The 27,098-nt window shown below is 44.6% G+C and overlaps 1 protein-coding gene and 1 pseudogene across 1 annotated transcript in view; one reads left to right on the top strand and one right to left on the bottom strand.

The window, feature by feature from the left end:
• The window catches only part of LOC124593857 (ABC transporter G family member 14), an 81,863-nt gene that overhangs the window by 6,546 nt on the left and 48,219 nt on the right, over positions 1 to 27,098 (top strand). Inside the window, exons 2-5 of the mRNA XM_047132205.1 lie at positions 1,698 to 1,710; positions 1,792 to 2,097; positions 13,532 to 13,637; positions 24,670 to 24,770. Of these exons, the coding sequence (XP_046988161.1) occupies positions 1,698 to 1,710; positions 1,792 to 2,097; positions 13,532 to 13,637; positions 24,670 to 24,770 (526 nt within the window). The remainder of the gene's footprint in view (positions 1 to 1,697; positions 1,711 to 1,791; positions 2,098 to 13,531; positions 13,638 to 24,669; positions 24,771 to 27,098) is intronic.
• On the bottom strand, positions 12,112 to 12,229 carry LOC124597009 (annotated as a pseudogene).

Here is a 27,098-nt window from a genome sequence, read left to right as displayed (position 1 = left end):
GGAGGTAACTGACACCGTGAACCTTGCAGGGCTGTCCATAAATCCGTAAGAGTACGAGGGGGCGGAGATCTCTTCTGAAATGCACGTTGCAAGGCGTCCCAGATATGCTCAATAATGTTCATGTCTGGGGAGTTTGGTGGCTAGCGGAAGTGTTTAAACTCAGAAGAGAGTTCCTGGAGGCACTTTGTAGCAATTATGGACGTGTCGCATTGTCTTGCTGGAATTTCCCAAGTCCATCGGAATGCACAATGGACATGAATGGATGCAGGTGATAAGAAAGGATGCTTAAGTACGTGTCACCTGTCAGTGTCGTATCTAGACGTATCAGGGGTCCCGTATCACTCCAACTGCACACACCCCACAGCGTTACAGAGCCTCCACCAGCTTGAACAGTCCCCTGCTGACACGCAGGGTGCATGGATTCAAGAGGTTGTCTCCATAGCCGTATATGTCCATCCGCTCGATACAATTTGAAACGAGACTCGTCCGACCAGGCAACATGTTTCCAGTCGTCAACAGTTCAATGTCCGTGTTCACGGGTCCAGGCGAGGTGTAAACCTTTGTGTCGTACAATCATCACAGGTACACGAGTGGGTCCTTCGGCTCCGAAAGCCTATATCGATAGTGTTTCGTTGAATGGTTCGCACGCTGACACTTGTTGATGACCCAACATTGAAATCTGCAGCAATTTTCGGAAGGGTTGCACTTCTCCCACGTTGAATGATTCTGTTCAGTCGTTGTTGGTCCCGTTGTTGCAGGAACTTTTTGCGGCCGCAGTGATGTCGGAGATTTGATGTTTTACTGGATTCCTGGTATTCACGGCACCCTCGCGATATGGTCGTTCGGGAAAATCCCCACTTCATCGCTACCTCGGATATGCTGTGTCCCATCGCTCGTGCGCCGACTATAACGCCACGTTCAAAGGCAGTTAAATCTTGATAACCTGCCATTGTAGCAGCGCTAACCGATGAAATTGTTCGTAGATACATTGTATTACGTCAATATTCTCGATTACGATACAAGTGGAAATACTCGTGATTGAGAATGTTGACGTGACACCATGTACCTAGGACCAGTTATATAGAACTGATATAGAACGGACATAGAACTGCCTTTGAAAATGGCGTCAAGTCGAAACGTCTAAGGCTGTTGGAAAAAGTGTGTGGTCAAGACATAAGAAAAGAATCAGAAGTGCACACAAATGGCTGTGTCGTCTCACAGGAATTTCATGCAAATTACAAGTAAGATTGCGTTCCTAGAATGAAATTTTCACTCTACAGCGGAGTGTGCGCTGATATGAAACTTCCTGGCAGATTAAAACTGCGTGCCGGACCGAGACTCGAACTCGGGACCTTTGCCTTCGCGGGCAAGTGCTCTATCAGCTGAGCTACCCAAGCACGACTCACGTCCCGCCCTGCGGGAACTGAAGCGGTGAGGACGGGGCGTGAGTCGTGCTTGGGTAGCTTAGCTGGTAGAGCACTTGCCCGTGAAAGACAAAGGTCCCGAGTTCGAGTCACGGTCCGGCACACAGTTTTAATCTGCCAGGAAGTTTCAAGATTGCGTTGTGGTACATTCCTATTGCGCTTAGTGGCAGCTGCAAACATACTCTCCCAATTGTTCTTGAACTAACTCCTATGCGAGACGCCTGTCGCTGTTGCGTGTGGGTGCTAACGTGGCTTGTGCTGGTGTGTTTGCAGGTCGGGGCCGGAGGCGGGCGCGGGCCTGGGGGCGGGCGCGTTGGGCGGCGGGGGCGGCGCCGGGTCGTCCGGCGTGCCGGCGCCGCTGCTGGAGGCGCCGTCCGCGCGGCCGGTGGAGCTGGTGTTCGCGGGCGTGTGGGCGGCGGCGCGGCGCGGCGGCCGGCCCGTGCTGCGCGACGTGTCGGGGCTGGCGCGGCCGGGCGAGCTGCTGGCCGTGATGGGGCCCTCCGGCTGCGGCAAGACGACGCTGCTCAACGTGCTGGCGGGCCGCGCGCAGCCCAGCGCCGGGCAAGTGCGCCTCAACCGCGAGCGCCTCGACAAGCGCTGGAAGCGCCGCATCTGCTACGTGCTCCAGCAGGACGTCTTCTTCCCCGAGCTCACCCTCCGACAGACGCTCGAGGTGAGACCGCCTCGCCTCGCCTTATCTAAATAGTCAAAGTGACTAAATAAGATACGTACAGGACTGTTGTGAACGATTCATTCGTTTTCAGAGGGCCACGTTATCCAAAGTGTTACAGTCATTTTAATGTGACCATCGCTTATGTTCGACATCAACGTCCAATAACCATTCACAGACAGCAGGTGCCAGTACTAGCAGTTGAGAGTGTATCATTGTCAGCAGACGCGGAAAACAATGTAGTCGTCGTCGTCGTAAATGCGGAAACCGAGTGATTTGTCTGGCCTCCAAAACAAGAGAAGTCGCCTCTGGGCCAAGGGTGGAAGTATTTCCGAAACGGCTAACTTTGTGCAATATTCGTGTCCTTCCGTGGTTGAAGTATATCGTCTGTGGCAAAATGGAGCCATACAAAACCGGCATCGACCAACAGTAGACGACCGGTAGAAAGGGCGGCTGCGGAGATGTCTACGGGCGAATAGAGATGCAACTTTATAAAACACGTATTTACGCCAGTGACTGTAACACTTTCTTTATTTCACGATTGCAATTTCGGCCTTAGGCCATTATCAAGTGAAGATGCTAAAATGCGTCAGCTCATTTTAGGTTGACGTGGCGTAGTAGCCATAACATCTTCACTTCATAATGGCCTAAGGCCGACATTGCAATCGTGAAATAAAGAAAGTGTTAGTCACTGGCGTAAATATGTCTTTTATAAAGTTCTACATGACTGTAAATCCCAGGTATAAAAAGTTAGAGGTGCAATTGTTGACCAACTGACCTTCCGACACGGACGGCGGTAATCGCTGAAACTACCGTTCCCGGTTATATGGGTTTTGAACAACCAGAATTTAACCTGAGATGTTAAAACATCTCAAAGTAACCGGTTTCTGAAATAACTGATACAATTTTTTTTGTTAAATATGTAAAACAATGTCGTTATTGCAACTGGATGACGACGACGATGACGACGACGACGACGACGACGACGATGACGATTGCCGATATTTGCGTCGTTAGAGATTTTTATTTTGTGGATTTTGGGCCGTAGTCGAAAGCATATTAAAGTCGTTGGTGTTGTGTCCGACTAATACTATCAGGGCGGCGCGAGTCATCCAGAAAACATGAAATTTTCAGGAAGTTGCATTTTACCTGGAAGCATCAGAGAAATCTCAAGGAATTTCAGGAATTTTCTAAAATCTCGGGGAATTCACTCCATGATAATTTCATAGGATCTTCTTGTCATCTTCCTCCCTATAGCTGGAATGCTCAGGGTATTATTGTTATTATTATTATTATTATTGTTGTTGTTGTTGTTGTTGAAGAGTTTCAATAGTCACCGTAATTTATGATCAGTCTTGATGTTGCACCATTGTTTACTATGGTTCCTCTTAATGAAGACAGTATTTTCACAAAGGACTTTCAATGGGATAACAAATTCTATGAGCAAACAAAGGAGAACCCAGTAGGCGCAGTTAAAGAAAACTTTCTAATGGAAAAATTTGAAGGAGGAGGCGAATAAGAAAACCTCAGTGGTTTCAGTCTGTAGAGGAAAAAATCTCAATTTCTAAATTTTCTGAAATGATATCAATTCTAATATTCAATACAGAAAACGATAAGTAATACCAAATCTCATTTTTAGATGTACAGGTACTTAGAAAATCCGACTAAATTATAGTGAACAAAGCCTACACAAAACCCTCAAGATTGATACTTTCGAACAGTTCACAATTGCCAACAGACCGCTACGGTCGCAGGTTCGAATCCTGCCTCGGGCATGGATGTGTGTGATGTCCTTAGGTTGGTTAGGTTTAAGTAGTTCTAAGTTCTAGGGGACTGATGACCTCAGAAGTTAAGTCCCATAGTGCTCAGAGCCATTTGAACAATTGCCAACAACCTTCCCTAGCAGGAAAAAAGAGTGATCAGAACATTGGTGGATTGGGCTACAAGAACTTGTGAACCACAGTAGTAGGAGGACCAGCTCGATCATTTAAGAACGGCTTTCAGAAGAAGAGGCTACTCCGGCAAATCAAGCCTGATGTACTCTAGCTGCCGGCTGTGACGTCACTGGTGCTCACGGCATCGCCATATACGGGCATTCGTCGACTCTGTGTTCGATGTGCCCGCTTCAACGTCGCGGTCGCTGCATTCCATGTCGCACTGAGCTGCAGGCCGCCGTCACCATACAGGGCGTTCTCAGCGATTTTATTTCAGTGGCTTCTTTAACTAAACTGTTCCAGAAGCCGTTACTGCAATAGAGGTGTCGCCCAATTTGATCAGGCGGTCGCTTAGCTAAAGCAGATTTTTCATGGGTAGTGTAGTCCGCCTCCGGTAGCTGAATGGTCAGCGCGACAGAATGTCAATCCTAAGGGCCCGGGTTCGATTCCCGGCTGGGTCCAGATTTTCTCCGCTCAGGGACTAGGTGTTATGATTTCTTAATCATCATCATTTCATCCCCACCGACGCGCAAGTCGCCGAAGTGGTGTCAAATCGAATGACTTGCACCCGGCGAACGGTCTACCCGACGGGAGGCCCTAGTCACACGACGTTTATTTTTGGGTAGCGTAGGAGAGAAAAACTCTTATGTTGCTTCCTGCATTGTTCTACAGTGCGCGATGTTTGTCCATCGTAAGATTTGCCGCATCTGTGACTAGTCTCAGTAATTGCTCGCTTTTTGACGGACGCCTGAAGATCGATTTGATTCTCTCTCATCAGCAGGCAGCTTTACACGACACGGAGCCACAGAAAGGCAAAGATGCAAACTCCTTTTCGTACTCCTCATCTGTGTTCCTAGAGGAGCTGCCTACCTTCATTTATTTGGTGGTTGTTGGGGGTTGGCCCCTTACAACCTTGTGTAGATTGCTCAGCTCGTGGTGCAGGTCATCGGAGACTGGTATCATCCTCGCATGATCTTCTGCCCTCCTCCAAAAAGCGCGGACTCACGGAGAGGCTTTAGCGACTATAATGTAGTCGGAAGAGCGATATGACAACGGTGGAGGGAGTGGGGGAGTAGGGGGGAGGGGAGGAACCAACATTAGGCTCGTCCTGTGATTGGTTGCTGCTACGGAAGCGGTCCTGTAAACAACTTGTCGTTAGTCACTTTGTTATTCTGATCCGGGAGTCAAGAGACTACCCTCCTCGTAAATAAAGTGACGCGGGTTGGAAGTGGGTTGCTTGCGCAAATTCAGATTGTTGTGGCCGGCCATTTGCGATTCCAGTGTTTCAGAAATTAATACGGCTGATTTTCGTGCTGTGGCCGTTATGTAGCCGCTAGTCTGGAACGCCCAGCAGCAGCAGCAGCAGCAGCAGCAGCAGCAGCAGCCGCCACTGTCGCGGCCTTTCGCTGCCCGTCCCCCACGTGACTTTGTCCTCTGCCCCACAGGACACGACTGCGGACTGCCGGGAGAAAGTAATTGTCCTGCCATACCCAACAGTCCTCGCACAGTAAATGTATGCACGGAAAGAAGGATCCTTTATTGTATGATTGTATGATAGCGGAGCAAACAGTGGTAGCAGTTACTTCTGTAAAATATCTGGGAGTATGCGTGCGGAACGATTTGAAGTGGAATGATCATATAAAATTAATTGTTGGTAAGGCGGGTACCAGGTTGAGATTCATTGGGAGAGTGCTTAGAAAATGTAGTCCATCAACAAAGGAGGTGGCTTACAAAACACTCGTTCGACCTATACTTGAGTATTGCTCATCAGTGTGGGATCCGTACCAGATCGGTTTGACGGAGGAGATAGAGAAGATCCAAAGAAGAGCGGCGCGTTTCGTCACAGGGTTATTTGGTAACCGTGATAGCGTTACGGAGATGTTTAATAAACTCAAGTGGCAGACTCTGCAAGAGAGGCGCTCTGCATCGCGGTGTAGATTGCTCGCCAGGTTTCGAGAGGGTGCGTTTCTGGATGAGGTATCGAATATATTGCTTCCCCCTACTTATACCTCCCGAGGAGATCACGAATGTAAAATTAGAGAGATTAGAGCGCGCACGGAGGCTTTCAGACAGTCGTTCTTCCCGCGAACCATACGCGACTGGAACAGGAAAGGGAGGTAATGACAGTGGCACGTAAAGTGCCCTCCGCCACACACCGTTGGGTGGCTTGCGGAGTATAAATGTAGATGTAGATTCATTTTTGACCTTCAAACGCACCTTTTTTAGGGTTCCATGCCTCAATCTGTAAAAGCAGTTTATCAAACTGTTAAGAAACCAGCTTGTCAGACACGGGTAGACGCATCAAGTTCAAATGTACGTCACGTATTAAAGTTATGGCCCCCCTGGCGGGGTAAAAATTTTAACCTTCTATATCACTTCAGTCAAAAGATACGGCCATTTATGTCACGTATTTTGATACTCGAAAACTCGCTTATCAAAACCTATAGGGTGCTTCCCGTTGAGCTAGAATCGTTAAATTTGGCAACAAGGTTTCACACAAAGCAAAAAATCTGAAATAAACTTTAACTGCAATCATACCTCATAAAAAATCTCTTGCCATTTGAACATACATTGCAATAATCATTCGTCGAACGTATAATAGTCGAACATTACTGGATGCAAACATAAAATGTGAGTTGTAGACATGTTTTAAAAAGCGAAAATGTTTTAATAAATGCTCTCTATCTACAAGTTCGCTCGCTTTTTGTGTAACTACTAGAGAGATTTTGATATGGCCTTCGAATTCCCGGGACTAAAATCTTGCCAGTGTCGATAACGCGAAAGATTATAATCCTCTGTGCGCGAGTCGTCCTCGCACTTGGCCATTTTTTATTTTATCCATTAGAAATGGTTGGTGAAAGCATGCGACTGTAAAAGCAGTGGGATTCTTTATAAAAAACCTTCCTGCAGCCATCGTGGCACAAATGGGCAGAAGAAAAGGATATATTGATTGAACAGAGTCGCCACATACAAATCCTGAACGTTTATTCAAATTTATTAAAATATACGATTTCAGCTACATTAATATGTCAAAACACTACAGTAAAAACAAGGCTCGCAGGTAATTTACTCTAACCTCTCGACAGCACGAAAGGAGCACAAAACTTGAAAACATGGTGCAAAAACCAAAGCTTTTTAAGGGGCTCCGGAAAGGCTCAACATCATGAAAAGTTCAATTTTTACTTTTTTGCTTTTTCTGAATCTGCAGACTATTACCTTTTAATAGATATATAATTTATTCAATTCCGAAGACCACAACTATTTTTAAATTTTTTTTTGAAATGTGTTCTACATGGGCGTGACCCACTGTGGCGCTGTTAAACTGCTGTCAAATGGTTTTATTATTAACGTCCGTGTTCATCAGGTACGTTTTAGTGATGTGAGATAAAGTATGTGTTGTGGCTAACCTGTGATGGTTCAATATATATCGCTGGTGTGATTGTCGATTGTTTCATGTTTATTTACTCTGTCGTTATCTCGAAAATATTCGTAATTAATTCTGTTTCTTGAGTCTCTGTTTTGTTGAAGTATAATAATGAGTAAAAGTAAAGTTATTAGAAATCCTCTGAAGGCTTTTAACAAAAGGAGAAATGTTGGAAAGCCAAAGGTATGTGTTATTACTGTAAACAATAAAGACGATAACCAAGTGGGTGAACCTAACCTCTCAAGTACACCTGCCCATAGCAGTCAAAGTGGGAAAGAAAATACTTCACAGAAGAAGCTTGGTTCAATGAGTGAAAACTATGAATGTTTTATGGGCGAATCGGATGTGAATGAAATATTTGATAGGTCGGTTCTCAAAGGAATTTTTTCAAACTGTGTAAGATGTATTCATTGTAGTGAAGTTGGTCTGGAACTCTCCATAATAAAGCACGTAGGACTTGCTAGTGAAATACAATTGAAATGTGATAAGTGTTCATACATGACCACCTTTTGGAACAGTGTTGCAGTAACTGCAACTGAAGAAAATGGTAGCAAAATCTACGAACACAACAACTAGCGATGCTTGCTTCAGACAAGGAACGCCTTCGGGCTGCAGACAGGGCTGTAAAGATTCTAGAAATACAAGCAAGAGTAAACAGGAGGAGGAACAAGAGGAAGCTGGAGGAGTAGTTTGCAGAGGATGAAGATAATCCATCCTATGGACCTGGAATGCACTAAAAAGTTAATCCAATCTTTGTCGCTCGATTCCCAAAACTTTTATTTTCTCATACTAATTACATGTTTTCTAAGGATCTTCCCAACATATTTGTTTCAAACAATCGGTAAATGTTACACAGTACCTTCCGCATAATTTAACACAGCCTTTTCCAAAAAACTGTATATTTTTGAATATATAAACAAAAAATTGCAAAAAAATGTTGTGAATTTTCATTACAATTGAAAAAATCTTTAATAACTGAACTAAAATTTTGTGAAATCCCTATGTTAAGTTGTAGCCCATATTCCAATAAATAATCTGTAAAAAGTTCAACTTCCTACCTCAAATACTTTGTGAGGAAAGATGTAATTTATAAGCGTTATTTTAACATTGCAAGTATAGGGCGTTCCGGAGCCCCTTAAAATATAGCTTAATAGTTACAAAGTAAACATACAGGATGAACCGGAACCCGACCGACAAACTTTCACAGATGGCCCGAAACAAGAAAAAAGTTTTTAGTAAACATGGTCTACAAAATGCATACCTTAAGACCTATTGGCACTTGTCCTCTTTTGTGTGAAATATATCTCTTCCACTGAAGATGTGCTTATAGCTCTTCAGGTATGCACTTCAGACGCCATGGTTAGTGGACATTTTTTTCCTTTTGATCCATTCTACCACCTGAAAGTCTGCCAATGGAATTATGGTCCGCTCTATATAAACAGAACACGAAAATAATTACAGGAGCTGACAAGACAGATAGCCACCCTTAATGGAGTACAGTAGTTCCGGGTTTAGATCCCAGCCGATCTTGCTCGACAGCAACCTGTTTTCAGTACCCGTGCTTCATAATTTGTGCTCAACAGTTAGTCATCCATATTATCCGTAACTCAAAGCTTTCTCTGAAACGGTTCACTACTACACACGGGACAGAACATGTTAACATAATCAGTTTAACGTAATCCTCTCTGGTGAGGCCGAATGGCTTAAATAGAACAGAACCTGTTAAAACGACGTGCGTTTAATCCTAGGTTACTAAACTGTCGTATAATTTACGATAGCAGTTGGTACCGATTCGCGGTTCGCGCTAACGAAGACAGTGCTGCCAAAGCAGAATTACTAAACAGAGCCTTCCGAAATGCCTTTACCAAAGGAAACGAAGTAAATATTCCAGAATTCGAAGCAAGAACATCTGCGAACATGAGTAACATAGAAGTAAATATCCTTGGAGTAACGACGCAACTGAAATCAATAAAAGCAAGTCTTCTGGTCCAGACTGTATACCAATTAGGTTCCATTCAGAGTATGGTGATGGATTAACTCTATACTTAACGATCATATAAAACCGTTCGCTCGACGAAAGATCCGTACCCAACGACTGGAAAGTTGCAGAGGTCACACCAATATTCAGGAAAGGTAGTAGGGAGTAATCCACTAACTTACAGGCCCATATCATAAACGTCGATATGCAGCGGGGTTTTGCAACATACGTTGTGTCAGAACATTATGAATTACCTCCAACAAAATGGTCTATTGGCACACAGTCAACATGGATTTAGAAAACAACGTTCTTGTGAAACACAATTAGCTCTTTATTCGCACGAAGTGTTGAGTGCTATTGACAAGGGATTTCAGATTGATTCCGTATTTCCGTATTTCCGTATTTCTGGATTTCCGGAAGGCTTTTGACACTATACCATACAAGCAGCTTGTAGTAAAATCGCGTGCTTGTAGAATATCGTCTGTTATGTGACTGGATTTGTGATTTCCTGTCGGAGAGGTCATAGTTCGTAGTAATTGACGGAAAGTCATAACAGAAGTGATTTCTGGCGTTCCCCAAGGTAGTGTTATAGGCCCATTGCTGTTCCTTATCTACATAACCGATTTGGGAGACAATCTGAGCAGCCGTCTTCGGTTTTTTGCAGATGACGCTGTCGTTTATCGATTAATAAAATCATCAGAAGATCAAAACAAACTGCAAAACGATTTAGATGAAATATGGGAATGGTGCGAAAAGTGGCAATTGACCCTAAATAACGAAAAGTGTGAGGTCATTCACATGAGTACTAAAAGGAATTCGCTAAACTTCGGTTACACGATAAATCAGTCTAATCTAAAAGCCGTAAATTCAACTAAATACCTAGGAATTACAATTACGAACAGTTTAAATTGGAAGAAACACACAGAAAATGTTGTGGGGAAGGCTAAGCAAAGACTGCGTTTTAGTGGCAGGACACTTAGAAAACGTAACAGACCTACTAAGGAGACTACCTACACTGCGCTTGTCAATTGTCTTTTAGAATACTGTTGCGCGGTGGAGGATCCTTACCAGATAGGACTGACCAAGCACATCGAAAAAGTTCAAAGAAAGGCAGCACGCTTTGTACTATCGCGAAATATGGGAGATAGTGTCACTGAAATGATACAGTTTTTGGGCTGAACATCATTAAAAGAAAGACGTTTTTCGTTGCGACGGAATCTTCTCACGAAATTCCAATCACCAACTTTCTCCTCCGAATGCGAAAATATTTTGTTGACATCGACCTACATAGGGAGAAAAGATCACCAAGATAAAATAAGGGAAACCAGATTTCGTACGGAAAGATACAGGTGTTCGTTCTTTCCGCGCGCTGTACGCGATTGGAATAATAGAGAATTGTGAAGGTGGTTCGGATGAACCCTCTGCCAGACACTTAAATGTGATTTGCAGAGTTTCCATGTAGATGTAGTATGTAATACAGGACATTTTGTACTTACTTTGTATGTGATATATATAGCACGGGAGACATTGTAATCGTAATTAGCTAGTGGATAAACCATAAAATATGATTCTTTACGATAGAGTACTGACAGTGAAACATTTTCCTCCCTTTAACCTTCTGGGGTTAAAAACAACATGTAATAAATCTATCAGTCCGCACTGGTCACTGGAAACTGATAAAAAATTTTAGCACCTCTTAACACGCAACCAAATTTACCAATGGTTCAAATGGCTCTGAGCACTATGAGGCTTAACTTCTGAGGTCATCAGTCACCAAGACTTAGAAATACTGAATCCTAACTAACCTAAGGATATCACACACATCCACGTCCGAGGCGGGATTCGAACCTGCGACCGTAGCGACCGCGGTTCCAGACTGAAGCGCCTAGAGCCGCTCGCCCACGGCGGTCGGCCCAAATTTACATTCAGAGGCATGTCACGTCATAAATAACGGTATTTAATCTAACAACAGTTCCGTTACTCTAGGTAGGCGAGGGAAGAATTAGCAGATACCGGCTGATAGTACCTGATCGAAGCACTCCCCCGTAGGCGTACGCTAAACACATTTACTTGCGAGTCTCGCAGTAAGGTTTCTTGTCCAACAAGCCGGAACTGCCCACACAACGCCAGCGTGCCACACGTTCCAACATGGAAAGACTGTACTCAGACCGACACGACATGACACGGACCTGTCTCTGTTGACGGCGGCTGACGCTTGCACACGTCCCATGTCAACAAGACTCTGCTCGGCTCACAGCCAAGTCGCCCCGCCCCAGCACCTCTTTCCGCCAGAAAGAGCAAAGACCGCTCTGTCCCGAGGACTGTCATCCGCGTTTCATCGAACTTTGTTATATGCTGTTCTTGGCCAGAAATGAAGAAGTGAGTAGTGGGAGCTCTAGACGGCCAAGACTTAAAAAGAAAAAAATAGCAGTTTTGGCGCAAGTTGGGCGCATTAGCCATTTATATTCGCGCACTTCCTAGGCATCGACTGGCGCAATGGAAGGGGTAAACTTGGCCGCCGTGTCATCCTCAGACCACAGGCGTCACCGGATGCGGATATGGAGGGGCATGTCGTCAGCACACCGCTCTCCCGGCAGTATGTCAGTTTCCGAGACCGGAGCCGCTACTTCTCAGTTAAGCAGCACCTCAGTTTGCCTCACAAGGGCTGAGTGCACCCCGCTTGCCAACAGCGCTCGGCAGACCGGATGGTCACCCATCCAAGTGCTAGCTCAGCCCGACAGCGCTTAACTTCGGTGATCTGACGGGAACCGCTGTTACCACTGCAGCAAGGCCGTTGGCCGCAATGGAAGGGGTACAGAGCGGTAATCCGCGAGTCGTTGGTTCTAGTCCCTGTGTGGAAACTTTATTATTTTCAGTTCTTACGTTACTTAACACTGCAAATAAACATAGATTATGTTCAATATTTTGTATTCATTAATATTTTCATAACATGATAAAGGGCGAAGGAAAATTTAAGATTGTGAATGAACTTCCAGGAAGGGACTGTGAGACGTACATGAGGACTTCGTATATAAAATTAGGTACTATTATAATTTTACAGTTGACAATATACACATGATGGGGTGGTATTCATCGCTGCAGTTGCCGCATTTTTACAATTACATGGCTTTTTAAAAGTTTTTAATCGAAAACAAACATGAAACTTCCTGGCAGGTTAAAACTGTGTGCCGGACCGAGACTCGAACTCGGGACCTTTGCCTCCTTTCTTTCAGGAGTGCTAGTTCTGTAAGGTTGGCAGGAGAGCTTCTGTAAAGTTTGGAAGGTAGGAGACGAGATACTGGCAGAAGTAAAGCTGTGAGGACGGGTCGTGAGTCGTGCTTGGGTAGCTCAGTGGTAGAGCATCTGCCCGCGAAAGGGTCCCGAGTTCGAGTCTCGGTCCGGCTCACAGTTTTAATTGCCGGGAGGTTTCATATCAGCGCACACTCCGCTGCAGGGTGAAAATCTCATTCTGAAAACAAACATGGTTTACATTCATAAAAGGTTCCCTCTCGTTACACAGTTTGGCAGTAAACCACGCGTAACGTGTCATTTCGCCAAATATTGGTGAGGATTGTTGATGATGTACGATGGAATGTATTTACATGCGGCCTTCTGGGGATGACATTTATTTTTCCTTTCTCGACGAAATAACACTAGTTTTGAAGCTTTCGCATTAAATTCTTTGCTGACGATAAAAACAGACGTCGCAGGTTTGTACTAGCGGCTACTCCAATACTTCACTACGCCAATTCTTCTTTATCTTGAAAAATTTCGTCGTACAAGATGGACTGGTTTGTCCTCTCCACGAATTAGTGCCATCGTTTCCTTGCACAACTGATACATTGAAAGTAATGAGGGCTATTTCCGGTACTGAATCCGTCCTCAAACTGCGCCGGCCAACAGCTATTGTCTCTGAAATTCGCAGGACATGGGACAGCACATCAGTAGCGTTTACACTTTAGCAATCGACTGCACGACTCGTTGAATTCGAAGAATTTCCGTAAATCACTTAATACTAAAGCGATGTGCAGTCCCTAATACTATCTGCATCGGTGCAAGTGGTTTGTGCAGCAGGTTTTCATCGTCGGGTGTTTGTTTCAGTTCACGGCGCGGCTGCGACTGCCGGACAGCCTGACGGACGCGCAGAAGATGCTCTACGTGGACCACATCCTCGAGGTGCTCGACCTCACCAGCTGCCAGGACACCAGTGAGTATCTCTCTCAGATGTGGGCGAGCCATCTGGTGTACTGCCAACAAAGTCAGTCCAGCGTTCAGGACGTACTCCAACATGGTGAAATTAAGTAGTCATTCTTAACCTGCCGCAGCTTGTGGGCTATTGGCTATGTTGCTGCCTCTGGATCACGCGGTTGTGGGTTGGATTCGCGTCCTGGTTGGGGATTTTCACTGCCCTGGGATTGGGTGTTTGTGTTGTCCGCATCATTTCATCATCATTCGTGACAGTTGTTAGATTGGACTGTGTAAAAATTGGGACTTTGTACGGGCGCTGATGGCCGCGCAGTTCAGCGCCCTACAAACCGATTATTATTATTATTATTATTATTATTATTATTATTATTATTATTACTATTAACCTGAAGCTATACAATCCCACCATCAAATGAAATAACACACTGAATTGATAAGGATTCACGGTATTTGTTCATTGTGATGTTTACTATGATCCCACACACGTTATCAGGCGAAGTTGTGAACAACTGCGGTTACAGGGGACATAATCTAGGTCAGTTGCTTCACATATGCCCTTGAATCTGTCTGCTGAATGTTGTTTATATTGGTTCGTCATCGCATTCGAATCAAGTTTGACTAGAGGGCCCCCCCCTGCCCATTCCTTCCTGAAAGCCATACAGCCATTGACTGGATTTTGAGCAGTTTGTGATAATTCATTTTGTTAGGGCATCAATACATAATGGGTGTTCGGAAATTCCCGTTATAAACGTGGAGGACTTGTAGAGAGAGGGAGATGAGTACTAGTTGCTAGGGCTGTTGATAAAATATCAGTGTGGTGGTGGTGTGTGTGTGTGGGGGGGGGGGGGGGGGGATATTTCTTCACCTATATACCAATACCGAAATGGCAATATCGAGTGCCGATATTTTTATTTTATATTAATTTTTTCGTTATTTTCGCTAAATTTTTAAAGTTGTTCCTTTGATGTTGTGGTGGACCATAATTTTACTTGCACTGTGTGAAGGACTCTTACTATTTCCTGAGCTTTCCTCATGCCTAGTCTCTCCCTTTGATAGTGTGAAGCAAGTATAAGTGCACAAAGTAGTAGTTAAATTGCCCTGGCGGGTGACTATGTCAATGGAATAAGATGATTTCCGATGTGAAGAAATAGCATACCTGTTGCGTTAATAAACATTTTTTACGCAACTAGGGTGCTATTTCTTCACATAAGCGTTCTAAAAAAAAAAAAAAAAAAAAAAAAAAAAAAAACAGTTGCAGAAAATGAAACGGAAAACTAAATGACAAGACTAGTCACTAGGTGGGCGGAGACGTGTGAGAGTAAATGCTGACTAAATCGGCCCTCGGCGCTACCAGCAGAAATTGCAGCTTTTAACTTTAGGACATTTTGACACTATAATTGCTAGGTCGCTGGTGTTTGCAGTAACGAAACAGGGAAGTCGACATAAAGCGTTCCGGACAACTCCGTTGTGTGTCGAAACCGAACGATGGACTCAAAGGAGATGTTTTATTGTGCCACTTACATGCAGTGTGCAAAGTGTTTATCGCCAAGCGTGAACAAGCATAGTTTTCCTTTCAGTTCTTTCTCCAAGGGGGTTAAGCAGGCTGACAGCTTGCTGATGTGAGAAATATCTAATAATAAATCAGTACTTAAATATACAGCTCTAAAGCCGGCAGTATATTTAAAATGTGCAACCGATATTTTTATAGGCCGGTACGTCGATACTGCATCGAGGACCGATAACATTTTTAAAAATATCAACAGTCTTAGTGAGTACATAATATTTTGAATAGGATCCCATGTCCGGAAACCAACCGTTTCCGTGCTACAACCATTTGGAAACTACCGTCGACCACTAAACTATACAATATTTCACAGTTTTAATACATTTGTAGAAAATGTGGCAATGCTGGAAAGAACAACACCCTTAAGGATTGTGTTCAGTGGCACATGTGTATAATATTTACATACAACGGAGTGCAGTGTTATATATGCACTCATGCTCATAAATTAAGAATAATTGCAGAATGTGGTGCCACACATCGTGGCACTACACAAAAGTGGCGGTAATAGCATAGGCACATATAGAACATACGCGACACAGATCTGGAAGTCCACGGTATTGGTGATAAGTTGAGAAAACCGTCCCGAAACACATGTGCTACAAAACGCCACTGTTTCCTTCGCATGTACCCCGACATCAATATGGGATATTATCACCATGCACACGTACACAGGCCGCACAATGGGTTGGCATACTCTGGATCAGGTGGTCGAGCAGCTGCTGGGGTATAGCCTCCCATTCTTGCACCAGCGCCTGTCGGAGCTCCTGAAGTGTCCTAGGGGTTTGAACACGTGCAGCGATACGTCGTCCGAGAGCATCCCAGATGCGCTGGATGGGGCTTAGGTCTGGAGAACAGGCAGGCCACTCCATTCGCCTGATATCTTCTGTTTCAAGGTACTCCTCCACGATGGCAGCTCGGTGGGGCCGTGCGTTATCATGCATAAGGAGGAAGGTGGGACCCACTGCACCCCTGGGAAGACGGACATAGTGGTGCAGAATGACGTCCCGATACATCTGACCTGCTACAGTTCCTCTGTCAAAGACATGCAGAGGTGTACGTGCACCAATCATAATCCCACCCCCACCATCAAACCACGACCTCCATACAGGTCCCTTTCAAGGACATTAAGGGGCTTGTATCTGGTTCCTGGCTCATGCCAAATGAAGACCCGGCGAGAATCACTGTTCAGACTATACCTAGACTCGTCCGTGAACATAACCTGGGACCAATGTTCCAATGGCCATGTACTGTGTTCTTGACACGAGGCTTTACGGACTCTCCTGTGACCAGGGGTCAGTGGAATGCACCTTGCAGATCTCCGAGCGAATAAACCATATCTGTTCAGTCGTCTGTAGACTGTGTGACTGGGGACAACTGTTCCAGTGGCTGCGGTAAGGTCCCGAGCAAAGCTACCTGCAGTACTCCGTGGCCGTCTGCGGGCACTGATGGCGAGATATCGGTCTTCTTGTGGTGTTGTACACTGTGGACGTCCCGTACTGTAGCGCCTGGACACGTTTCCTGTCTGTCTGAATCGTTGCCATAATCTTGAGATCACATTTTGTGGCACACGGAGGGCCCGTGCTACGAGCTGCTGTGATTGACCAGCCTCCAGTCGCCCTAGTATTCTACCCCTCATAACGTCGTCATTATGTGTTCTTTGAGCCATTTTTCAACACACAGTGACCATTAGCACGTCTGAAAACGTCTGCACACTTCCTCGCTGCACCGTACTCTGACATGCACCCACACACCTCTTCGTATGTGGATAGCTGCCAGCGCCACCGTGCGACGACTACAGGTCAAATGTATCGCATGGTCATGCCCCGAAGTGATTTAAACCCGCAAACCGCCCACCAGAGTGTTGTTATACCATGTATCAGCATTAGCCTTAATTTATGAGCATGAGTGTATGTTGCACTTGCTGTATCATCAGGACCCATTGAGAACTGTCTGCTTGCAGCATGATTAAGATTACGTATGACTCTGGCCAGGCTACTGCGACACCACCAAGCAGTACTGCTCTGATGGCGTTAGAGGTGACTGGAGATTGGAATGGCGGTCTGTTATCTTCCATGATGAGAGTACGTTCTGTCCGCATTGCCACCAGAGCAGGGCTACACTGTATCGGTGAGCCCTTTTGGGCACCGTGTGCTGTGGTTTGTGTTTGAGTTGGTCTGAATTGTCGTCATATTCTAGAATGACGAACTACCTGTCACCTCACTTATCAGTGAAATGAGCTTCTCGTTGACAGTGTTACATTTTTTTTCCGGCAGTGTATTAACAAAGTACGAAGGATTATACATAATTTTTGAACAAGCGAAAATTGCGAAAGACACTAAGTGCGGATATTACAACATCGCGAGCAGTAACGACACAAAACGACTGTGTTTTGGGGAGAAAATAGAAACAAAGACCTGGTCGGGAATAGGTGACGTCCCTGGAGCAGCTAAGGGTGTGGCCCGTGTTTGTGGCGGGCACAGTGTAAAGGGGGAAGTTTATGCAAATAACCGAATTCTTAATGAAATTTTGAGAACTGATGCAGCGGAGTTGCGCAAAGTGTATATTAACATGTTGGGGCTCGCGCAAAAGTGCATTGACGCACAAGGTCATTTTCAACTCCGAATGTAATGTAATGTAAACGGTGAGACGAATTCAGGAAATGTAGACACTTGCGTTAGCTTGTTTGTTTCTTTATTATCTAATTATTTCATATTTATCAACTTGTTGTTTCTGCTCTGATATGAGCAGGTTGGATGTTTAAAGAACTTTAGGACGACTTCTGTCCAGGGAAGTAGTATACTCCTTGCTCTTCTTCTTTCCTTGCTTCATTTTGTAATTTCAGCTTACTTTCTGTTTTCTTTGTCTCCTGGGTGGATCATCCTTCACTGTTTTGGAACAGTTCATTTTTACCACGTCTACAGTATTTAAACTTTTCATCAACATTTTCCTCCTCGAGCATTTTAAGTGTCTCAATTTTTAATCTGACATCCATTCCATCATTAAAAGTAATCGCTGCATCGCGAATCTGTATTTGCACAATTATTCTTCCAAAAAAGCTGAGTTTTGAACAGAAAGACTAATTAGCGTTTCGATTGAATCTACCTACACACTTTTTTATTTCTTTAAAAATTAAATGTCTACTACAAATCACACAACAGTATTTGCTGTAGGCCCTTCATTGAAGACTTTAGTGTGTGGTTATGAATATCAGCATTCCCAGAAAATTACTATGTCTGTATCCATGAAAGCATACCTTCTCCGTTCTGTACGATGCTTCGAGCTATCTTATTTCCAAATACAAAAGAATCGCCTCTGAAATCATGCTAAAACAGCTATAGAAAGCAGTCACCACATTTAGTAACGCACAAAAATTCAGGCATCAAACAGTTCTCTTAAGAATAATTGAAGCTCTGAGCTATGCCTAACAAGTATGAAAAATTTGCAGTACCATCGTGCGACACAAAAATATGAGAAATACATGTCGAAGTAAAACTGACATAAAAGTAAGTTAGGAGCTAATGGATGAAGTGGGCGTGGAATGTTCGAATGTTACACGCGCACCAACATACATATATTCCCCCATAACTCGGCAACTAATGAAGATTTTGTGTTGTTGACGTAGCTAAAGCTGAAGGAACGATGAAATTTTTTTGAACAAATTTTGAAAATTGCGTTTTTTGAGTCCAGGTAACTGTATCTACTGGCTTAAATGCACACACCTGTATGTGCTCGTCGGTGATTGTCTGTCGTTTTTATGATTGTAGCTGCACATCGCATTTCCGACCAACGACTGTTTAGAAAACGTTGCTTGCTTCGTTGTCCCCTAGCCTACTATGGCGTTGTCAACTTTTCTCCACTCTGCGTATTTACTCGATAGGTTTCTGTTCTTTGGCCATTATAAAGTGTTCAGTTACAAATGGAACGTGTTATGGATACGACACACAGTCTCAGATATCTGTCTGCCCTATCCTACAGATTGTTCATGTTCGAGGAGGGAAATTGCGGAATGTCTCACTTCCGTGCGGCACTCTTCACCCGAGTTTCGTCTCTAGTGAACACTCGCCGTCCACGGCAATTTGCTGGGCCCCATTCCCTTTCCTGAAGGTCATGTCTGCAATAGGCAGTAACAACAGTGTACAGTAAATATCAGAGGGGTTGGCGCTTGTGACGGAGGGTCTCAGCCGACTCGACGGCAGCGCCTGTCAAACGTTGCCCGCACGTCATAGCTGCTCTGTCGGTTGCCTGCCTGCCCCTGCACACTTGTGCATTCGGCTCAGGGGACTAGCAGCGCCAAAAAGGAACGTCTGGAGACGCGCCCGCGGTCTGCGGCCGAGTCTTAAAACTGTGGACGGGCGCTGCTAACAACGCAAATCTGCGCTCGCCACTCCTCTGGCCCCGCCTCCGTTAAACGCTTACTGCGGACGACGCTGTCTGCACAGTACAAGGCAAACGTTTTTTTACTTCTCTCACAAGTATCACATACCTTACTCCTAACAAGGGGTAGTCGCGGGGTCTTTTATGGGGCTCGGGAGCGGATTGAATTGTGATTCAGTTTAAGGCGCCAGGCACCTCACCATACAGCCGTTCATCCTGTTGGGCTTTCGTAAAGGAGGTTCAGTCCTCTGAAAGTGAGCAAGATCAATTGAAAGTCGTCAGCTGTAGTGGTGAAATAGCAGTGTGTACTGCTTTAAAGATGATTTTCAGCTCAAAGGTCAACTTTTGTCTTCCAGTGAGACTTAGAACCAAACATGAATTTTTAGTTATTAAGAAAAATCTAGTGTTAAAAAAGATTTGAGCTTTTCACCTCTAAAGATTATTCTCAAAGCCTTTCGAAGAAACAGTCCATATATTATTTTTGATGTTCTTAATCCTAAAAAGCTATTACTTTATTATTGCTCTGCTTTCACATTTAATAAGAGCTAAGGACTGCCTTCATGATGTTGATTACTAAATAAGCTGGTGCATACAACTTGACATAACTATCGCATGATGTGTGTCTACCAAATAACAAACACTATGTGATCAAAAGTATCCGGATACCCCCAAAAACATAAGTTTTTCATATTAATTGCATTGTGCTGCCATCTACTGCCAGGTATTCCAAATCAGCGACCTCAGTAGTCATTAGATATCGTGAGAGAGCAGAATGGGGAGCTCCGCGGAACTCACGGACTTGGAACGTGCCCACGTGATTGGGTGTCATTTGTGTCATACGTCTGTACGCGAGATTTCCACACTCCTAAATATCCCTAGGTCCACCGTTTCCGATGTGATAGTGAAGTGGAAACGTGAAAGGACACGTACAGCACAAAAGCGTACAGGCCGACCTAGTCTGTTGACTCACAGACCACCGACAGTTGAAGAGGGTCGTAATGTGTAATAGGCAGACATCCATCCAGACCATCACACAGGAATTCCAAACTGCATCAGAATCCACTGCAAGTACTAGGACAGTTAGGCGGAAAGTGAGAAAACTTGGATTCATGGTCGAGCGTCTGCTCATAAGCCACACATCACGGCAGTGAACGCCAAACGACGCCTCGCTTGGTGTAAGGAGCGTAAACATGGGACGACTGAACAGTGGAAAAACGTTGTGTGGAGTGACGAATCACAGTACACAATGTGGCGATCAGATGGAGGGTGTGGGTATGACGAATGCCCGGTGACCATCTGCCAGCTTATGCGATGCCAACAGTAAAATTCGGAGGCGATGGTGTCATGTGGGCGCGTTTTTCATGGAGGGGGGGGGGGGGCTTGCACTCCTTGTTTTGCGTGGCACCATCACAGCACAGGTCTGCATTGATGATTGAAGCACCTTCTTGCTTCTCACTGTTCAAGAGCAATTCGGGGTGGCGATTTCATCTTTCAACACGATCGAGCACCTGTTCATAATGCACGGCCTGTGGCGGAGTGGTTACACGACAATAACATTCTTGTAATGGACTGGCCTGCACAGAGTCCTTACCTGAATCCTATAGAACACCTTTGGGATGTTTTGAAACGCCGACTTCGTGCCAGGCCTCACCGACCGATATCGATACCTCCCCTCAGTGCAGCACGCCGTGAAGAATTGGCTGCCATTACCCAAGAAACCTTCCAGTACCTGATTGAACGTATGCCTGCGAGCTTAGAAGCTTTCACCAAGGCTAAGGGTGGGCCAACACCATACTGAATTCCAGCATTACCGATGGAGGGCTCCACGAACTTGCAAGCTATTTTCACCCAGGTGTCCGGATACTTTTGATCACATAGCGTAGCTCAATGAGGCTTGGACCAGACATAGGAAAAACTGTTGCAATATAGTACAAAAGGTAACTGAAAAAATACGCAATAATGGACTGTAGCAAAACCAGAGAAGAGAATCGAAGCATTTCAGATGTGGTGTTACAGAAGAATGTTGAAAATTAGGTGGACTGATAAGGTAAGGAATGTGAGGGTTCTCCGCAGAATCGGCGAGGAAAGGTATATATGAGTAACAGTGACAAGATGGTAGGACATCTGTTACGAAACCACGGAATAACTTCGATGGTTCTAGAGGGAGCTATAGAGGGTAAAAGCCGTAGAGGAAAATAGAGACTGGAATCAACCCATCAACTAATTAAGAACATACGAGGGGCATTTGGAAAGTCCGTGCAAAAATAAAAACTACTTATGTGTTTGGGGTAAACCTTCTTTATTTTTCGACAGTCTAAAAAACACTTATACAGTTTGTCCAACGCTGTTCTAATTTGTTGACCCTTCCGAATAATAGGAATTTTCCAAGTCTGCAAAATAGCTATTAGTTGCTGCAATGACCTCCTCGTTTGAATAAAATCTTTGTCCTGCCAGCCATTTCTTCAAATTGGGGAACAAATAGTAGTCCGGGGGAGCCAAGTCTGGAGAACAGGGGGGGGGGGGGGAGATGTAAAACGAGTAGGAATCCTATTTCCAATAATTTTGCGAACATAACTGCTGAGGTGTGTGTTGGTGCATTGTCGTGCTGGAAAAGCAGTTTTTTGTGGTCCAATCGCTGACGTTTTTCTTGCAGCTGGGTTTTCAAACAGTCCAATAATGATGAATAATATGCACCTGTAATAGTTTTACCCTTTTCCAGATAGTCGATGAGGATTATCCCTTGCGAATCCCAAAAGACAGTCGCCATAACCTTTCCCGCCAAAGGAATGGTCTTCGCCTTTTTTGGTGCAGATTCTCCCTTGGTAACCCGTTGTTTAGATTGTTCTTTCGTCTCAGGAGTATAGTAATGTATCCACGTCTCATCCACAGTGACGAAACGACGCTGGAAGTCCTGCAGATTCTTCCTGAACAGCTGCAAACCATCCTTGCAACACGTCACACGATTCCGTTTTTGGTCAAGCCTGAGCAATCGCGGAACACATCTTCCGGATAGCTTTCTCATGTCCAAATGTTTATGCAAAATATTATGAACCCATTCATTCGAGATGCCCACAGCACTAGCAATCTCACACACCTTAACCCTTCTGTCATCCATCACCATATCCTGGATTTTATCAATGATTTCTGGAGTCGTAACCTCCACAGGGCTTCCAGAACGTTCAGCATCACTTGTGCCCATATGGCCACTCCGAAAATTTTGAAACCACTTATAAACTGTTCTAACCGAAGGTGCAGAGTCACCGTTATGTTTATCAAGCTTCTCTTTAGTCTCCTGAGGCGTTTTGCCTTTCGTAAAGTAATGTTTAATCACCACACGAAATTCTTTTTCGTCCATTTTTTTGACAATCACTCGACTTCCTTGACTCACACGAATGCCAAACACAAAGAAATAGACCAATAGGCTGAAACTTAATGTGCGTTCTTTCCAAAGATGCTACTAACTAAAAATCACCTTGATACGCGCCGGTGGTGCCATCTCTCGGACTTTCCACGGACTTTTCAAACGCCCCTCGTAGGTTGCAAGTGCTACTTCGAAATGAAACGGTTGGCGCAGGAGTGGAATCAATGTGGGCCGCATCTAACCAGTCAGAAGACCGATGACAAAAAAAGGCAATGCTGTCCAACACCGACGGGTCCGCCTCTCGTGATATTAAGTGGTCAATTATGCATTACACGGGGTGTAGACATACTTTTGATCAGATAGTATAGACTTGCCTTCGGTTCGGTGCAGCATCCTTCAGCTGGGTGGAGGTAAAGTTTTTAAGCAGTCTGCGCAACTCCGTGGGCTCGTGTGCACTAGAAGGGACGTGTCAGCGGCCGCTGTAGCTCACAGTTCACCTGCGCTGCCCCCGCCCCGCCCTCTTGCCTGTGCCGCGTGCCGGGTCGCCTCGCGGCCGCGTCCCCCGCTAACAGCCGTGGGCCGCGCCGCCGCCCACGCGCGCTCCTGCCGGCCCTTCGCGTCGCGTCGTTTATTTTCCGCCGTCGCCGCCGCCGCCGCCGCCGCCGGCTGACGCAGCATCTTCTGCCGCCGGCGGACGGAGTGCTGCCGGCTTTTGCTCTCTTTGGCTTATTAGCTGCTGGCCAGAGTCGATGACACTTCACGGGGGGCACTGCCCGACCGACACACCTCGACTACCGTACGCCTCGCCTTCCCACACCCGTCCACTGCCCGCCGAGGGTCAAATTTGCCTTCTGGGCTGATTCTCGGCAACAGCTTACACGTAGAAGCGAGCTCACTTAGCTTTGTTCAAATGTGTGTGAAGTCTTATGGGACTGAACTGCTAAGGTCTTCAGTCCCTAAGCTTACACACTACTTAACCTAAATTATCCTAAGACACACACACACACACACACACACACACACACACATATGCCCGAGGGAGGACTCGAACCTCCGCCGGGACCAGCCGCACAGTCTATGACTGCAGCGCCTTGGACCGCTCTGCTAATCCCGCGCGGCGATTTTCCAAATTCTTCGCGATCTCTTAACAGGATTACAATATCACCAGGAAACCTAAGGTTTTATTTCTTCTGCCTGAACTTTTATCCCATTTGCCAAGTTTCTCCTTGTTTTCCTTTATTTCTTGCTCAACGGTCAGACTGAATAACATCGGGAATATAATGTTACTTTAAATCCAGCATGTGAAAGTGGCTGAATTGGACGGGTTACTCCTGTAACTTAAATATCAGATCTGAAGATGGTTCTGAATGAACCGAAACCGGTCATATGAATAATAAAAAAATTTGCAATCAAGACGGATGTAAAGTAACATTATAAAATCACTGATTGCTGTTATCCCATAAGACATTATGTCTGTTTTTGCAAACTTCGGGAATAGGCTACAATCACGACTCACTCTCTTCTGAACTACTGACAACTTCGACTTCATGGCCCTCAGTTCTTATAACTGCGGGTTAAGTCCCTGAACAAATTGTAGAAAAGCTTTCGCTCCCTTCTGTTTTGTCCCTGCTACCTTCAGAATTTGGAGGAGTAAATTGCAGACAGGTTTAAGTAGTGTAGCTGCTGCTGTCGTCTGCCGTGATACCAGGTGTGCCGTGTTGTGTGTGTTGGCAGTTATCGGCGATTACCTGAAGAGAGGCCTGTCCGGTGGGGAGAAGAAGCGGGCCAACATCGCGTGCGAGCTGCTCACCAACCCGTCGCTGATGCTGCTCGACGTAAGTACCAAGTCTGCCGCCAGGCTGCTCCAAGCCGCCCTCGCAAACGGCTACACACACGAATGTAACCTCCAAACACCGACCAGGCGCATCATGAACTTTACTGTGGACATCGAGCAACAAGTGAAGAGAGAAATAAAAATAAACTCAGTTGGGCAACAGATTACTAACAAGGGCACATTCTCAAATGTCAATAAATGATCGTGACGGAAGTTGGCCGGTGTGTAGAGGGGGCAGAATAATGCGATACTTTTTGCTCGTCCCCAGTTACTCTTTTAAGGAGTAAAACGCACCTCCGAAGGTAATTTGGCATATTAGATTTGGAGGGAATATCTTTGAAACGATGGTACTCAAAATATGTTTTTCACATTAAATTTGATGTGTAATTAACGTTCTTGGAAATTGTAAAATCAAATTTTGTAATAATTTCAAATTTTGCTAAATACCCCACCATCAGTAATTAATTTTGAAAAATGAAAACTTTTTGTAGAATGTAATTAAAAAAGCGTTAAAGCTTCATACATCCCTGTGTAATAAGCTGTACACTATATGCTGTCACAGTATTTTCAACATACCTAATTAAAATACCCAAATATTCATTATTAGACTAGTTACTTATTTCATTTGTTTGTTTTATGTTTTAAGTTATTTTTCTTTTTACCTTATTTTGTTTTTCTTTTAGTTTACCGTTTCGGATGTGTATTTTGTTAATTGAAAATAGTGAGCAACTCATTATTATGGCATAAAATCATTATAATAATAATAAAAGTAATAATCAGTAAATTAATGCTTAAAACATAACGTTTTCTTACACCATGCACATAAAATGAACGAAAGTTTTTTCACATAACATACACGATAGAGAACACAATATAAAACAAAATTTAGCAGGATTTCAAATCGTCCCTGGTGACACACTTAATACGCTGATTCGTATCTGACGTATTTAAGTACAATGGTAAGCCTTTGCGAAGAGAATTCATCATGTACATGTGAATGCAGCTTGATTGTATTGTTCCTCAAGTGGAGACTGACATCATATTCATTCAACAGAACTAGATCTGGAAACCTTCTCACGAAGTTCTCCCAGAATCGAAAGACGTATACGTATCACGATTGTTTTATTATGAAGTCGTATCTCCTGAACCACATGGCGTACAATGATATAATTTTGCGGTGCATTCAGTGGTATATGTGGATCCTGTGTACAAAATGTTCTGCTAATAGACCTGGAAACAAACAAGTAACGTCAAGCCTGATAGTGCAGAAAAGGTTTGAAATAATGTTTAAAGTTCGTTGGAAGTCACTAACAGCTCTCACACTCAAATACTGCAAGAATATAGTCTGGATAATGTGCGCGCCGTGGCTAATCAACACATATACACAGTTTCTAACTTTAATACCTGCCTTATTGCGCACGTCTTTAGCATAAGACTGTACCCTTTAATGAGACTATTATGAAAGTGATTGAAATTTCTAAATTCAGTCAGTAATGTAAAATACTGAAAATCAAATTTTCGTTTCCCCTTGAAGGCGTTTGGCAGACAGTCTGAAATTGAGACTAGGTGACCGTAAAATAAAAAAGTGAGCAAGCGGTGTTCGTCTTCTGTATAACGGAAGTCGTCACGGTGTCGTTTGGAATTGTCTTCTGTTACGACTAAAGTGTAGCACAAGGAAGAGAACAAAACGTTGTAACATATTCGTGTAAGATATCTGGTAATGCACTCGTGCTCAGAAAGAACAGAACACCTTGAACGAGTAGAGATAGAAAGTTCATATTAACAGGACATGAACATTAGTGTGTTCTGTAGAAATGATTATCATTTGAACCACGTCGGCCCGCAGATTAATGTCAACATCGATATCGCGGCGCAACGGAAGGTAATGGATCAGCGTGACTTGAGCAGACGTCCAGGATGCTTCGCAGACGTATGCGCGAATTGTAGCGTCAAATCAATGACTTTGAAGGACGGCGCATTATTGGCATGAGAGAATGTGATGCATCCATCCGCGAAACAGCTGCTTGTGTGGGACGAAGTGTTTTGGCAGTGCAACGGGTGTCCCCCTACCTTTTGACGAGCATGCAGAAATATGCTAGACGGCAATGGTGTATGGAACAACGTCACTGGAGACAGGAGTAGCATCAGATAGCGTTTTCGGACGAATCAGGTTCTGTTTATTTGAAAACGATGGCCGCATTTTGCTTCGCCACGGCCAGGGGGAGTACCATCACAGTGACTGCATTCGCAGACAACATCCAGCGCTAACTCGAGGTCTTATGAAGCATGGTGCTATTAGTTACGACAACAAATCATCCTTGGTGCTTGT

This window comes from Schistocerca americana, chromosome 2 (genome assembly GCF_021461395.2).
Source record: "Schistocerca americana isolate TAMUIC-IGC-003095 chromosome 2, iqSchAmer2.1, whole genome shotgun sequence".
Taxonomy (NCBI): Eukaryota; Metazoa; Arthropoda; class Insecta; order Orthoptera; family Acrididae; genus Schistocerca; species Schistocerca americana.
The sequence above is the reverse complement of the archived record's forward strand: the minus strand, read 5'-3'. Positions and strand labels throughout refer to the sequence as shown.